The sequence below is a fragment of the Rhamphochromis sp. 'chilingali' genome, assembly GCF_963969265.1.
Source record: "Rhamphochromis sp. 'chilingali' genome assembly, chromosome: 3".
NCBI lineage: Eukaryota > Metazoa > Chordata > Actinopteri > Cichliformes > Cichlidae > Rhamphochromis > Rhamphochromis sp. 'chilingali'.
Genome location: NC_137931.1, coordinates 5756823 through 5773182, shown reverse-complemented (window position 1 = coordinate 5773182; position 16360 = coordinate 5756823). Strand labels below are relative to the sequence as shown.

At 42.1% G+C, this 16360-nt stretch overlaps 2 protein-coding genes across 4 annotated transcripts in view; one reads left to right on the top strand and one right to left on the bottom strand.

The window, feature by feature from the left end:
• Nucleotides 1-3527, bottom strand: part of LOC308393626 (voltage-gated delayed rectifier potassium channel KCNH8-like) — a 55340-nt gene extending 51813 nt beyond the window's left edge. The window contains exon 1 of the mRNA XM_080877551.1: nt 3215-3527. Coding sequence (XP_080733677.1) covers nt 3215-3290 — 76 coding nt within the window. The 5' untranslated portion in view covers nt 3291-3527. The remainder of the gene's footprint in view (nt 1-3214) is intronic.
• Nucleotides 3528-10109: 6582 nt separating this feature from the next.
• Nucleotides 10110-16360, top strand: part of LOC308393625 (protein FAM184A-like) — a 79864-nt gene continuing 73613 nt past the window's right edge. For 2 of the 3 annotated variants that reach the window (XM_080877549.1, XM_080877548.1), the window contains exon 1: nt 10110-10477. In XM_080877549.1, the coding sequence (XP_080733675.1) occupies nt 10313-10477 (165 nt within the window). In that variant the 5' untranslated portion in view covers nt 10110-10312. The remainder of the gene's footprint in view (nt 10478-16360) is intronic. The other variant, XM_080877550.1, reaches the window with a different exon arrangement.

Below are 16360 nucleotides of genomic sequence, written 5' to 3'. Positions count from 1 at the left end.
TACTAAAGGAAAAAAATTTGAATTTCCAATAACCTTTCCTGCAATAGTACAGCAGATATGTTTATATGTTTTACAGCAGTTTCCAGCCAATAACAGCGCCTCAAAATGTACTTGCATAAGTTGTTCCTAGGATTCTTTTTTTCCAGTAAACATGTCCAATATCATTGCAAGTATGCAATTTTGATCATCACTGCTAATGTTTTGCATGCAAGATCAGATGGAATCAGTTTGGAAGTGAGAGTGAATTTTTTCAAGACTGATATTGAAAAAGAAGCAAAAACTTTAAGCTGAGGAGAGAAAGGCATGGCACACTGTCCACCCCTGCTATAATTTGAGTAAATATATGAAATCAAAGGATTATTTATTCAAATAATCATTAAGGAAAATGTCCTTGGTATAAAATGAATATGTACCTATTGAGTACATTTTGTTTGGCCTTTTGGATCCCTCCTCCTGATGAAACACCAGGAGACACTGCATGCTTTCATGTGATGGTTACATGTGGAGGCAGCCTGTGGTTTATGTCCTAGAGTCTCAGACTGTCCACCAAACACCAGAAATGAACGGCGAACAGCAGACTAGCTCTTTAGGTCTGTGGTGATACATGCTGGAGGGCTAATGGAAGCTTTCCTGGTGCTCTGTGGACTCTGTCCCCCTGTGGCATCTTTTTGATGGGTACTAAAGCTGCTGCCTCGGACCTTCTGATTCCTGGATGATCCAAACTTTAATTCTGCAGAAAGCACAGATGCATACCCTTTCTTGTTAGCTGGGTTAAATAATTTTGAAATCCAGGGCCAGTTCCTAATGAAGGGTAAGCTTTATATTTCTTTTGATAAGAAAAGCAGGTGGACAACTCCTCAAGTCTTAATGAAGTGGGTGAAATCCCTGCTTACTCAAACAGTGTGTCTAATGGATTTCCTCCTGCCAGCCTGCGCACTGGGACCGCCGGGCGACTGGAAGAAGTGATCAGAAACAATCTGCTCTGCTCTCACTTTAGAGTTGAACTGATTGCTGTTGACACAAAATGAAAAAAAATATCTAATTGAATCAGTGCTATCTCATGAGACTTCAACTGCACGGGCCTCGCAGAAAACACTGCATACTGAATATTATTAGACTTTTGAGTTTTCCGTAGCACTTTGCAGCAGGAAACAAAAATCGACACAAATGACATTTATTTTGTGTATTTATTCAACTTAGAGCTCAGAAAACAGATCTTGCGGTTACAGTGCATCGGCTCTCAGTCCAGGCTTTTAATTTACACCTTCAGGTCTGTGTTATGTAACTCTCTTAAGCAACTGTATGTGCTGATTGACAGCAATATTTGTGAGCCTAATGCACAGTGCAGCAATTTTGCAGTGAATGTGAGAACAGGTGAATAATAATAAAAGGCTGGGTTTTAATTGGTTTGACAGTCCCAGTAAAACACTCTGACTGAATGTGCTTATTTTCTTTTAAAACAGTGTTACTCTGAAGATGTTTAGTTTAAAGGAAAATCGCATGTCAGAGCATTTTGAATGAGTTCAGGTGGCACCATTACTTTATGAATAGATCTATGGTGACTTTTATAGCTGATCTAACAATTTGAAATGTTTTTCTCGCAGAGCAAGATGTCAAGGCTCATTTCGAGAGGCAAAAACTCGAGATGGCCAAAATCTCCAGTATGAACAAACAAAAAAAGCATTAGCTGGGCAATACACTGGCTGCCTGTCCAGGTCCTTTCACCCTATAACTACTGGATAGGCTCCAACCCTTGTGAATCTGAATAAGATAAAGAGAGGAAAATGGACTGTTGGTTGGACTCAATATGTCCATCAAGATTGAAAATTCCCTCCACAGGTCCCAGATCCAGAAGGATATGATTTCACATTTCAAGTTTATTTGTGACATAACATGTCGAAACTGTTCCAAAAAGTCCCAGCTCTAGATCAGGATTGACTCCAAACTTTAATCACTTGTGAGTTGGGCTAAGCCTCATCTCTGCTAAAAAGTTTTCATGCCAATCCATGTGCAACTTTTTAAGTGATCCTGTTTACAAACAAACAAGCCGGGCCAGTCACATAACCTCCTTGGCAAATGTAAGAAGGATTTTAAATCAAGTCCTGATTTTCAAGACCTTCATAATTAGGTTATACACTCATAAATTTTAAAAACAACAACAACAACAATAACAACACAGCAAGCTAGCTGAGAAAAGATAAAAACATTGCACTGAGAGTGGAAGGACCAGGACGTTAATCGGGGTTTGACAGCATGTTTTTTGCCCCTCTGGGCTCCATCCGTCCATTTTCTTAACCGCTTATCCAAGTTGGGATCATGAAGATTATCCCAGCTATCATAGGGCCCAAGGCAGGGCACACCCTGGACAGGTCGCCAGTCCATCAGGGAGCTAACACAGAGAGACAGACAACCACACACTCTTACATCAACAGCCAATTTAGAATCCCCAAGCATGGTCTGTGGACTGTGGGAGGAAGCCGGAACAATCCAAACTGCACACAGAAAGGCCGGCTGACTGCGCAGCACCACTGTGCTGCCTGGAGTCCATTAGCAAGTTAATTCAACCGTGCTTGAATGAGATGACTGATAAAGGGTGTGGCATGGTAAACTGAAGCATTTTGAGCAGACTGACATGTATCAGATACAACCTTTCAAGTACTTACAACACATTATCTATATCTATTAGACATAGAAACTCTGGTGTGTTATATGAGGAATCAGTGCTGTAAAGCTCAACTTATCATGGATACAGTGATGTAATAATAAATTGGCACCGGGAAAGCTATGATCCAATACGACTAATTTGGGTTTTAATGCATTGTAAACTTACAATAAGAGCCATGTACTCAGTGCATTAAACTCCTTTGGCCAAGGCTGAATTATCAAGTAGCCTATGCAAAATTATCTCTATATGCTGGCGTCTCAGGTAGGCGCTTGATGAATTTTTCATATGTTAAACAATAGTCTGGGCTTTCTTTCATTCATCATTGCTCATTCATTAAAGAATCGGCAAGCTTCAAGTGTCCTAGATCCCCATCAAGCACTTTGCATGTCCCCGGAGGAGCACTCTGTACAGTTTGGATATTTTAATCTTTTATTTTAAAAAATGTTTTCATAGATCCGAGTAAGTAAATAAGTCAGTGATACATAAAGTGCTGTAAATGTCCATTGCGCACAATAAAATTTAGAGGCTTCGGGGAAGGCATGTACTCACGGGTGCCATCAAAACGAGTGGCGATAGTATCCAAAAAGGTGTTCTGTGGCGCGATCAGACCCCGCATCACGGGCATCCGGGAGCGGGTCGAGCCTCGTCTTTCCCGGCGCTCTGAGCCATGGCTCTCGCTGGCGGTTGACACGAAGCCCGGCAGAAACCTCGAGGATGCCCCCGGCGCTCCTCCTAACCCCTGGAGGAGGGCGCCGAGCCGAGAAACCCGGGACTCCACGGTCCAAAGCTGACCACCGACCACCGAGCAGGTGATCCGGGCTTATAGGAGGAGAGAGGAGCCGCTGGAGGCTACAGGGGTGAGGACGGAGGGATGAAGGGGGGATGGAAGGACCACGGCGCGGATGGTCACATTTACGCACGGATGTACTGCATAGCCATCCCTCTTTCCTCCTCCCCTTCCCGCTCGCTCTTTCTCTCTGCCTCTCTAACACAAACACTTTATTCCTTTCCAGACACTCTCCTCTCAGGCTAAATGACCATTTCCACTCACAGTTTTCTTTTTTTCACCCAATTTTGGCCCCTCTACCATCGCACCCCTCCCTTTACCTCCTGTCTTTGAAATTCTATCAATCTGTCTTCACCGTCCCTGCTTTGATGTTCTGATGGAGTGTCTATTTAAAGCTGGTAAATTAAAGTGTCATATTGTCCTTACTGTTTACACTGCGTGATTAACTATTACCAGCATTGTCTGCCACGTTTCACACTTGAAGCTGCAACATTTGTCACTCAAAGAACAAATGAATAATTTAGTCAGGATGGACACGAAAACTGTTAAAAACTCCCATCAGTATGATTATATATATTAGAATCCACAATCCACTCAAATATACAAAAGCCATGTGCTTATGTGTGCAGTTAGATCAGTGGGAACACATTATACTTCTCCGTATTTTCTGTCATTTGCATACTTTTACAATAATAGATGCTAAGGTTAAACATGGCATGAGGTCTATTATGTTTGGTTTGCTAGTTGTTTGTTTATTTGGTTGGTTGTTGACATGGAAGGGAGGAGATATACCTAATATGGTCATTTCATGCAGCAGCTTTAGCTGTGAGCACAAAGTCCCACCCATCTACCGTTCACATCTTTTGTTTGCAAGGGGCAGCCAATCAGAAAACAGCTGGCTTAAGTGAGTGAAAAGGAAGTCAAAATAGTTTGTTTTCAGACAGAGGATGAACTGAACTGTGAATGATACAAGCTTAATCTGGTACAGTCCAGAATATGGAGCTGAAAGTGAGCGTGATAATAATACTGTTTTTTATGCATTTTTCTAATATAAACATATCAAATAATATGCAGTGTGATACAGATGTGGTTTGCCAAATGAGATGATGACATTATGTGGCATTTGCATTTTCTCTCTGTGCAGGCTTCCTGTCACTGGGCTAGTTTTCTCCATCAGTCAAAAGATTAGACTGCCACTTACACCCTGGTTCTGTGAGTCTTAATGGATCCCCGTCTATATGTCAGCGCTGTGAGTGGCAGCACATCCAGAGTGCAGCCCTCTTTTCGTTCGACATTAGCTGGGATGGTGCAGATAGTGCCAGGATGTGGATGGAGGCCCACCCTCTGCATTTGCTGATGTGACAGGTTTTCCTTATGTTGAAGTGCTTGGGATTGGAAATGTGGTTGAAAACCAAAACCAATACTAAACACTGCCAACACAAGTTAGCTTTAATGGCCTTTAAAAAAAATGACATGTCTGAAAGTTGTTAGAGTTTAAAGCTTTAAAAGAGGCTCTACCCAACCATCTCTTAAATGTGGTTAAAGCTGATGTCCCACTGCAACACTGCAAAACTAGAGAAAAGGGATGATGTCACTGAAGTTCTGCATCTTTTATTTATTGCTGCCACACAGTTAGGACACACTTTTGGTCAGTCAGTAGAAAGTGGTTTGGCCCGAAGAACAGATTAAAGATGTTAAACACTGTCCAAGAGTGAGACTTCTAAGCTCAGAAATCCCATCTTCTGCACTTGGGCTTTTCTTAGTGGCCTAAGGTGTGAAACAGTTATGATGTAGCACAGACGATGGTGTTTCTTACACCACATCTATTCGGTACATACAAATGGTTTAATTTTAAACATTCTATAAGCCTGCCCTGTAGGACCATGATGGTACTCGTGTTCCTCTTTAACTAATGTTTTCTTATGATATAACTGAAATTAAATTAAATGTAAGACACTTTACATACGCATCTTTGCTATTCTGGTTTTAAGCAACATGCACCATCCCACAGACTGAAGACAGCATGGTCCTGACCCCAAGCTGAAAACCTGCAGCATTTTTTTTTAAATATTTGTTTTGCATATTAAAATTCTACTTTCAAGGCCTTCGTTCTGCACATCCTGCCCTTTGGGTGCAGTCTCATCAGACTGCAGCTGGCTTGCAGCTAGAGTCTCCCTGGCTTCTCTTTTAAGGAGATCTTACAGAGAAAGACTCAAATATCCTGAAATGTCAGAGACAAGCAAAGCTCCAACGTTTTCACACTTATTGCACTTTGTCTGCATCGGGACCCCCAAAGGTCTTAACGCTCCTGGAACTGCAAAGTAAGTATGCCTCTACTCTAATACCCTTTAGAGAAATTCACTGCAAATGCTTTGCACAGCACACATGAAAACATACAAACATACCTATGTATATAAGTATTCTAGACCTCAGTATTTCTTAGCAAGAGATTTCAATTCAGTTGGGTTGACGTTGAATCCCAAGCACATGTTACACAGCGCAGCGGCTTTTAACGAGGTAGATTCAATACAGGAAGCCCTGGCGAGTGTGGTCTGCAGATAAAACAAGGCTAAATTAAATCATCCACACCTGCGGCTGTCTGGAATTGCTGCAAAGACTAAAATAGGCTTAGAAGTTACTGTTAGACAAGATAACGGCATCTCGAGAGAAGAGGGGAGCTCCTCTCTGAACTGCTGCAGCAGAGACCTGTCAATCAAAGAGGAGGGGGTGCAGAGAAGAGGGCTGAGGGGAGGGAGGGGATGCAGTGGTGGGGAAAATTGACTGGGAGCTGGTTCGAACCAAAATGGACTCCTTCACTCTGGTTATGATATTGGGAGTATAAACCACAAGCACACTGTAACATTACAGCCCCATTCACAAACACTGAAAACCTGACCATCAGTGGTGTAAGTAAGGCAAGGGTGCCATCTACAGGAAAATCTGAACTATTCTCTAGGTCAAAAGTCAGCTCTTCACTTGCAATGGTGTGTTTCTTATCACAATCAAAGAGATTTTAATTAAAAGAAAAGAAGAAGAAAAAAAGGATATTGTACCACACAGAGATCAGTTGTCTGGATGACTTAAGGGTGATGATCAGGACTAAATTCGTAGCAATGATTTGCTTGTTTCCAGATTCGGAGGAAGCTCCCGTGAAGTCTGAAAATATGAAAGCGTGTAGAGTATCAAATCAGAAGCAGCAACAAAATCCGTACAACAGAACAGCTGTTCAGTGGTTTACCAGCTGGTTAACAGCTTGTGAGCGAGTCTGATTCTGTGCAGAACAGGTGGGTTAAGAATGTTCTCAAGTGTAACGGCCCACAAGAAACTCGCTGTGAGCTCTCTGAGGTCCCAGCTTGTAAGAGAAATCTGAATGTACAGTGCGAGTCTGCACTGCGGTATGTTATCTGTTTGGCAGCAGTGCTTGGTTTAGTGAGATCTGCTCCAGTCTAAACAGCACCTCTCGTGTAATAAATTATACATGGCTATGTTACTGCTGGATTTTGTTTTGGTGGTTTTGTCAAACTGTGCATTCACAAAACACAGCAAAGACCACGTCCAGTGCAAAGATCGCACCTGTTTTCCAGCTTTGCATCATCGAGGCAGTGTGAGCGCGAGCGAGTGAGCCTCCTGCCCTGGTCTTGATTCGCTTATGACCGACTTATTTTGTCTTGTACTCAATCGCAGCCAAAGTTTAGTTAGATATCCACGAGATGATGAGGTCTGATACGCCATCTAATAATGATACTATCCCCAACATCCCTTAAGTAATATCACTGATTTGAAATTCACAGCTATGGCTTAAGTCAGATACAACTTCATAAAGTCAGCCTTGGTGAAGTGGACAGTTTTGAGTTTTGGCCAATATTATGAAAACTCACCCTCCAGACGCCCTCGAGTCAAGATAATAAACCGAGCGGTGGGTTTTTTCCAACCCACCGCTGAGATCTGAACAGTATCCAGGATAATGAGGATGTGTTAGGTGGAAAGACTGAATGGTGATGCTTCTATGACAGGGGTGGGCAATTCCAGGCCCCGAGGGCCGGTGTCCTGCAGGTTTTAGATCTCACCTTGGGTCAACACACCTGAATCACATGATTAGTTCGTTACCAGGCCTCTGGAGAACTTCAGGACATGTTGAGGAGCTAATTTAGCCATTTAAATCAGCTGTGTTGGTTCGAGGACACATCTAAAACCTGCAGGGACACCGGCCCTCGAGGCCTGGAGTTGCCCACCCCTGCTCTATGAGATATTAACCTTTTGATCAATACAAGTGAACGAAGACAAAATGAAGGTTCACTGGTAAACATCCCAGCATCCGATAGATGGATGGATATGGATAGATAGAGTGTGCAAATCAGAAGTAGAGTGTGGTTTGTGCTTCCTCTCCCTGCACAGTGGGAAGTCATTATACATTTTAGCTGTAGTGGGTTGGAAAGAATTTCTATATCAGAGCAAGTTTACAGCAGAAGTGAAGGAGCCTCCTACTGAAAAGACTGCAGCTATTTGACTAGTAGGTCATGCAGGGGATTTGATGTGTTGTCTATTACGCTGTAGCATCCTTCCATGAGTAAGTAAGCCTAAAGGCTCTGGGGCAGTCACCAGAGCAGAGCCAGACTTCCTAATCAGCATGCAGAGCATCCTAGTGTCACTGGATATGATGCTGCTACTTCAACACATGGCTGCAAAGAAAAATGCACCAGCAACAACACGCTTGATAAAAAATGTGCAACAATTTGCTCACACGTACTCGTTCCTCCATAAAGATGACATCTGATGACCTCCCCTCGTCCCTTAATGATGAGTTTTGACACAACAGTATTTATCAATACAGACATGGTTTTTCCAAGGGTAGCTGCACAATCAGAGACAACTCTGTCTTCTGATGCACACTCAGACATTTTATTCTATGAGCAGGCCTGAAACAGGCGTACTGGGGTTAGTCCTAGTAGGCACAGTGCTGTATATGATTTTAAGATCTTTTTTTCTATAGATTTTTGCAATAATATATTATCATGATTGTCTGATGCTGCGACAGCCCTACTAGTACTTATAGCTTGAACAATAAAAGTTGCCATGCCGATATCAGCGCTTGTCTAGGATTGGTCAAAAATCAAACTAAAGCAAATGAAGATGCAAGTGAAATGTAAGAAAATGACTGCAAGGCTACAAGGAAATGCATCACTGAATGCATTTCCTTGTAGGCTTGTGGTTTCAGATTTAATCCGTCTATTTGATCTAATTCGCTTTTTATTTGTTTTCTTTACTTGAAAGCTAGCATTTATTAGGAGGTGTCTGCTTTGACATAATCAGTCCTTTCACATCTAAAGCTCCCATCATTTGGTGTAATCATTTTATTTATAATACACATCCACTTTCTCTGTGTGGACTGCATCTAATATTCAAACAGAGAATAAGAATGACCCAAGAAACTATGAAAAGCATGTTTGATCAAAGCTCTTCACATATGCTTTCCTGAAAGCCAGCTCCAGATCATCAGTGCTGCACTTACACTACATGAATTGTTCTGGAATAAGATTTCATGTCTGTGGAAAAAGTTCCCAGTAATCAACATGAAAACTGAAATACCCAAACAAACCATGAAACGAGATCAGTTGCCACATATAGTTCAATCTGACCTCAACCAGTAAAACCGCAGCACACCAGAAAACTCCTCAACAGCAACGATGGTAACAGAATTATACTCTCCAGGAGAAATAAGTTGTTAAAACCTTGATTTTTTAAATGATATGAGTTCATACATGCAGTTTATATGCCCTGGTGCACAGTGTTAAAGTTAATTTAGATGCTGCTTCAAATAAGTGCCCCAAGAAGTTACCATTTCAGCTGACAGTGCTGAAACTTGCTTTTGGAAAGAGTCGGCATGATAATTATAAATGTAAAAAGTAAAATATAATGAATAATAAACGTTTTAACATTTTGGATTGACACTGATGGCATTTACACCTCTTGCCTGACCACCCCTTCTTTCCTGTGTACCTGATTAATTGATGATTGATTAAAGGCACAGGGAAGAAGTGTGAAAGTAATTCTTGACAATAAACACGACCATTGACACAACCACCATCCTGCTTCTTTTTTCACCCGCCTTTATCCAATTAAGCTGCGCTGGAGCCTTTCCCAGCTGTCATAGGACAGGAGACACTGGGTGTAATTTTTCACGATGTCTGAACATTGGCCGAACTGATCCTTTAATAATAATATCAACAATAACAGCAACAGCGTCGCAGTTCACACGAGCCGCCGACAGATGTCAGTGCAGGATTAGTGACAGCCTGCGCTTCTCGAGAGTGACGTAATCCAGTGAAGCCTAAATGAAATCCAAAGGCATCTCCCTCCCCCCTTGGGCTTAAAGTTGTAAAAGCAAGAGAGTAAATTTTTTATGCTTCAGCCTATATATACCTAACAGGAAAAACAGCTGTTTCAGAACAACAGTAATAAAATTTATAAAATACTAAAAATAGACGTTAAAACCCGGAATGAGGAGGAAGAACTGTATTACAGCTTGGACTGATGGAAAGATAGAAGAGAAAAGTCACACAAGCCACTCACAGCTGCATTAAAGGGTAAACCAATCGGACCTGAGCGCGTGCTACTGGGGTGAGCATCTGGCGCGCGTCTCCGTCACTCTCCTCATCTCGAGCGCTCGCGCCCGCGGTGCTGGAGGATGCGTTGCCGCGGAACGGTCTCGCGCTCCGCCGCTCCAGCTCTCCGTCCTCCGTCACAGAAACCGACAGAATAACCGCACAAGCCGCAACCACGGGACGATGTGAGGCGCAGCGGAGGCCACTTCCATTTTATCTGACTTCGCGGCGTCGCGTGTGGGTTTGTTCCCGGTGAAAATGGCGACGGGGGCAGGCTGGCAGCCTCCGTACAACACCTCGACTAGCAGCACCAAATATCCCCCCTGCACAACCTCCAGCATGCTCTACGACGGGAGCCTAACGCTGGAATACACTCAAGACCTGCATTTGAAGATGAGCAAGAAGATAGCACAGCTGACCAAGGTGCGTGGACGTGAGTGAGTGAAGCTCCGTGGAGTGGTTCAGTCATTTAGAGCATGTAAATGAAGTATAACTGTGTAATAACTGTGCTGGTGCTGCATGCCATTTGTAAACATTGCGCTCATTTTTCCTGTATTTTTCATTGACTTTGGTGTGTTGGCATTTTGAAGCAGGTGCTCTGCACGCCTGCAGGGTTCAGAGGTCACCATTAAATACCCAGGCTGGGTAGTTGATAATCAGTGGCTGTGATTGCTGTGCAGTACTTACACACTTCCCCGTGCATGCCGGTAGTATACCTTACTCTGTGGCCAGGCTGTTTTTCCTATGGGTGTTGATAGCTAAGAGCTTTCCAAATGCCCAGAGGAATGTGTTAATGTGCATCCAGCCTCTCCCCACCACAGTTTAACTGTTTTCTGCCACCACTGGGCTGCCTCTGGTACCCAAGGACTGAGAGAAGTTATGTAATCTCGGAAGGATGCAGAGGTTTTTGCTTTCTTTGTAGTCCACCTGACACCAGGGTAGGATTCAGGGATACTATGCCCTGCAGTTGTAGGAGATTTAAAGTTGCAGCTACATTTTTAGAGCATTTAGGTTTTTGTCAGAGTGGAGCTGAGGATGTAATGTAAACAAAGCTGTTTATGCAGATCAAGGAGAGACAAAAGCAGGAGTAGATGACAGAAGATTTTACATAATACTCGCGGGGAATTAGACACTCTGTAGGGTTGGATAAGCTGTGCAGATATCCACAGTATATCGGGCAGATTGGAAATGTGGACATCCAGGATTAAAATTCAGTGTTTCAGTGGTTGATTAAAATGTATTTGGCGAGAGAGCAGTGGCAGCATTAAGGTCCACATTTTGTCAGCAATCCAACTGCGTGTTTGAACCCGGGGACTTTTTCTCTGTTTATTCTTCACCATGTTTCCCCCTCATGTTTGGTGTTTGTTTATGCGGTTTCAGGTTGTTTCCTGCTCCTCACCCCACTTTAAAAAAAACAAACAGCCACAAGCCACAATCATTGATCCAAATGAAAATGAAAATGAAAGATTCACCTTGCCGGCTGAATTACGAAGAAGATTTAGGACCTGCAATCAATCCCAAACTGGCTGAGGGATGTTTTACTTCACAACTCTAACTTGCAGATTGGATCTTTAAATACTTTGCCTAGTTTTTTGGAAAACAGCAGCTTGGCAAAATCTGTCATCTGCATGCCTCTCAGGCTTTTAAAGTATTTTGTGTAATCGATGTAAAATGTTTGCAGCCAAGCCAGCGGTGGTTTAACTTTTTCAGCAACTTCCAAATGAGCCTATTTTTGAAAAAAAAAAAAAGATTGTGTTGATGGAGTTCCTTAGATCTAATAGCTACACAAATTGGGAAGCAATGCTGCATAATTAGATTGGAGTATGTGTAAAGCGGCATGTTGTGTGAGCAGGATCTGAAGCCGGAACAGTTTGTTGTATTAATAGATTTAACCAGCATAGCTGGTTAAACACTTTCAAGAAGATATGGTGAAAGAGATACTCGGCATTTTCTCCAGCGCAGCATCTGCCATGTAGAAAAACAAGCAAACATAAAAATAATAGTGAGCCGCAGCTTCAGTGCCAGTCAGATTTGTCCTAAGGAGATCTCAGAAATCCCTCTGTGTTTAACTTGGATTTTAACACAGATTTAGAGCTTGTTTTGTTGCATCGTCCGTCCTCCCTTAAAGCAAATAGCACCTTCCTCTGCTGTGAATCCATGTGTCTTTCGTTTTTAAAAATTGAAAGCGTCATGGCAGATTTATGCGTCTCTATTTTGTTTGTGTGAGTGCGTAAGTGTGTGTTTATCTGCAGGCTACCGGTATCTGTGGCACATGTGTTACTCTTCTTTGGAAACATTTTAATTTCAGATGAGTGAGTCAGACATTCCCAGCGTTTCTATTCATGTGTTGTTCGTCCACGTAGTAAATCCGAGCTCTCAGCAGTGCTGTTGTGTGTATTTCGGTCATTCTGCCTCTGCCCACAGGACTGCCCACGTCTTTGCAATTGTGCTTCTTTGTTAAATTCACAGGTGCTGCATTGCCTTACCTTTTCATGAGGGTCATGCAGCAGCAGCGTTAGACGAGGAAAGTGGGCCATTTTCAGGCTGCAGCATATTTCTCAAAAAGATCGAACACCCGGTACCATCAGCAAAGAGATCAATGAAATGAAATTAAAATGATACCAAATTACCAAAAATTCATCATCAATCATCCACTGTATAATCCAGGATGAGGTTGTGTTACAGTAGATATGCTGCTGTGCTCTGATTCAGTGCAGTGCTCTGACATGCTTGATTTTTGCCCTAACATTACATCTTCTAAACTTACTTTCAAGAGCTTACAGCAACAGCTTTGAATAGCTGTATTAAACCAGTCTAATCCTATTGTGAACCTCAAGGTGGAACTGTTTTTATCAGCGAGAATGAGAAATGTCACTTTTACCTGACATTTAAGATGTTAAATCCAGCCTCATAATCAGAGTTGTTGATGCAGTGAATACAAAATTTGCTTTGACCCTAAAAGTCTAAAGGTGATTTAAAAAATCATCACCAAATTAGTGGAAAGTATTGATCATCTTGATGTGAGCAGCATCGCTAACAGCTCACGTTTCAGTGCAAAATCATTTCAGCTGTGTCCTCAGTGCTTAAACATCTGGCCGTGCATATAACCTATTATAAAAGGATTTTTCTGGGAGTACAGCGTTGATTAAATTGAAGGCTGCACTACAATGTCATATGTTACATTAGTTTTATTCTTTAACACTCCAATCTGTTTTAAACATAAGAATTTATTGTAAAGACTCTGTTTGAAACACCTGCTCTACATTCATTTGCTTTCTACTGCTTATCTGGAACCTGGTGGAGAAGGAGATGCCAACATCTCTCTCTCACCAGCTGCCGCCTCCAGCTCTTCTGGGGGAATACTCCCAAGTCATCCAAGAAACATAATCTCCAGCAAGTCCTGGGTCTGCCCGAGGGTTTCCTCCTGATATTTCCAAAACACCTCTCCTGTCCCCGCTTGTCTATTTCTTCCCTATCCATCCGAAACTAATGCTTCATCCCAAAATACAGACACATTTTCAGTTACACTGTAGCCTAGAGAGACTGACAAAACCCACAAATGAGGGATATCGTGATGGTTGGGCCTTAAGAGTCATAAAATGTGGTCAACAGACACACCTGATCTCTTCTGTTTGTATTAATATATGAATTACATATATGCCTTTTGAAGTGTGAAAAAACCTTTACATATTAGGAACCAAAGGTACACAGAGGCAACAGAATTGAAAGTTTGCCCAGTGGAAAAAACATTAAACCTAACTTTACGTTCTGGCAGTCCAATTTACAACAGCTATTGGATTTCAGCTGTTGCAAAGGTAATTTATGCTTCAAAATAAATTATTTGTTGTGTTTAAAATGCCATAGAGCAGCGGTCTCCAAGCTTTTTTGCGCCACGGACCGGTTTATGCCCGACAATATTTTCACGGACCGGCCTTTAACGTGTCGCGGATAAATACAACAGAATAAAACTAGCAGAAGAGAAGATTTATTCATAACAAACTTGAAAAGACCCAGGAAAACCGAGTTAACGATAAAAACGATAACAAAATAACGCTGAAAACCGATAAAACCTCTGAAAACCATACATTTCACACTTGAACCTCAACTCTCGCGGCCCGGTACCAAACGACTCACGGACCGGTACCGGTCCGAGGCCCGGGGGTTGGGGACCGCTGCCATAGAGGAATCGGTAAATGACCGAAGGCTGGCTGATAAGACTGCTGGTTGATGTTTATGCCTGGCAGACACTAATGATTCATAACTCTGAAGCTTAGACATTAGTTTGATTGAGTGACCACTTATTAGAAATCCATAATTGCCCGTCTGGGTTTGGCTAATATGCTTTGCAATAACTCTTGCAAACGTAAGTCCGTATTGAAAGATTTATCTAGCCTGAGTTTACAAAAACTAGCTGACAGCAGTGAAAGTGTCAGAATTGAGGACTAATTAGCTAATTAGAGTTTGAATTGATCTGCACATTTGGCTGAAACTCTCAAAACTCTTATCGTCCACCAGGACACTAGCAAACCATCCAGGGTTAGGATTAGGTTTGGGTTTTGTTTTAGCCACATGCTAAATAGGTACGTGTTCAGAAACGTCACGTAATTGCTTTTTAGTCTCATTAAGTCCTCCCAGAATACTCCACCCGACTGTATCCTCAGTTGACGTCAATGATGTCCCACTTGCACTATACATCACATTATTAGAGTGCTGCTTTGCCATAATCCCTCTGAGGCAGTCCAAAAGTCTTTTTCCATGGCCTCACCGAACTCCTCCCACAGCTGACTGGGACCACAGTAGCGGTGATTAGGATGCTCTACAGGTCTGTCATGGAGAAGCGAGAGCTGAATATGAAGCACAGTAGGGCTGGGCGATATGGCCTAAAATCCATATCGCGGTATAATTGGAAGCATGTGCGGTAACGATATATATCGCGATATATTCTTTTCTTTTGTATAACGTATTTCCCACACTATAAGGCACACTTAAAATCCTTTAATTTTCTCAAAAATCAAGAGTGTGCCTTATGTATGAATTCTGGTTATGACCTCGAATCGATTTTGGCGTGCAGAAATCTGTTAAAAAATGTTTTAGTACAACTTTGGTAAGCCGCACTGCTTGATGGATTGTCAGAGCAACTACTGCCGTGGTGAGGAGCTTCGCGGAGTAATCTGGGTCCAAAACTCCGTCACTTCAGGTCCCAAAGTCAAACAAAGACTGAGAGTTAAAAACGGTCTAAATTCTTTCGTCTTTAATAAAATCATCAGCATTGCTGCTTTACCAGGTGTAACAATTAAGTTTAACATCCATGCATCCATGAAAACAGAATTTATTAAATTTAATTTAACAGTTAGAAGTCGCTAGTTTCAACCTAAACATTTCATAGCATGTTCTGACTGAGAGATTTTTGAAACTAATTAAAACGTACAGCTCTGCTACCACTTCCAACATAAATGAAGACAGAAAACTAAACAGCAGTGGCGTTTGAGGGGTTACTGAAGTTGGACTAGCTGGTATATAATGTTGTGCTACGTGATTGCTAGCGACACAGCTATGTTAGCATAACATTAGCACAGTGAAGCTGGAGGATGAAAGCTAAATTTTTTCCCACTCGATAAAAGTTAACGTGAGGGATTCTGGTGGTCAGGGACAAATGCAATTGCATAGCAGGATGCTATACACGGGGCAAACTTCAGTCAGGAGAACAACTAAGATTATTCATCCACAATACAAGGTTAGTTGTTAATATACTGCAACAACATGGGAATCGAACAGCTGCGAGAGAATTCAACATTAATGAATCAATGTTACGGAAGTGGAGGAAGCGCAGTTTTTGGCTTTTCCCATATTTCAAAAGTGCTTCATCTCTTTGCTATATAATTATTATGCTATATAATAATATAATGGTTTTAGGCCCTGCGATGCTTTCAACCAAAACAGGCGCAGCTTGATGACATCATCAACATTCACTATCACGATAGAGCGGTATAGTCAAAATCTCTATCGTTTCTATCGTATATCGTTTATATCGCCCACCCCTAAAGCATAGCTGTCCATTTTTCAGTTGGTCTTCGATTGATCTACGACCCCACCCTCCAAAGCTATTCATGTGTTGTTATTCCATGTATTAAATCCCATTTCAGGCACTATCTAAAGCTCTGGTCATAATCTAATCTAAGAATTAGATTATGGATACAAGCGGCTGGAATGAGCTTTCTCAGCTCCACTCTCTCTGAGGATGGCTGGCTTCTCCCTTAGTGAGAGGATGAAGAGTACAGTCATTTGAGGGAGACTCAGAGTAGTGCC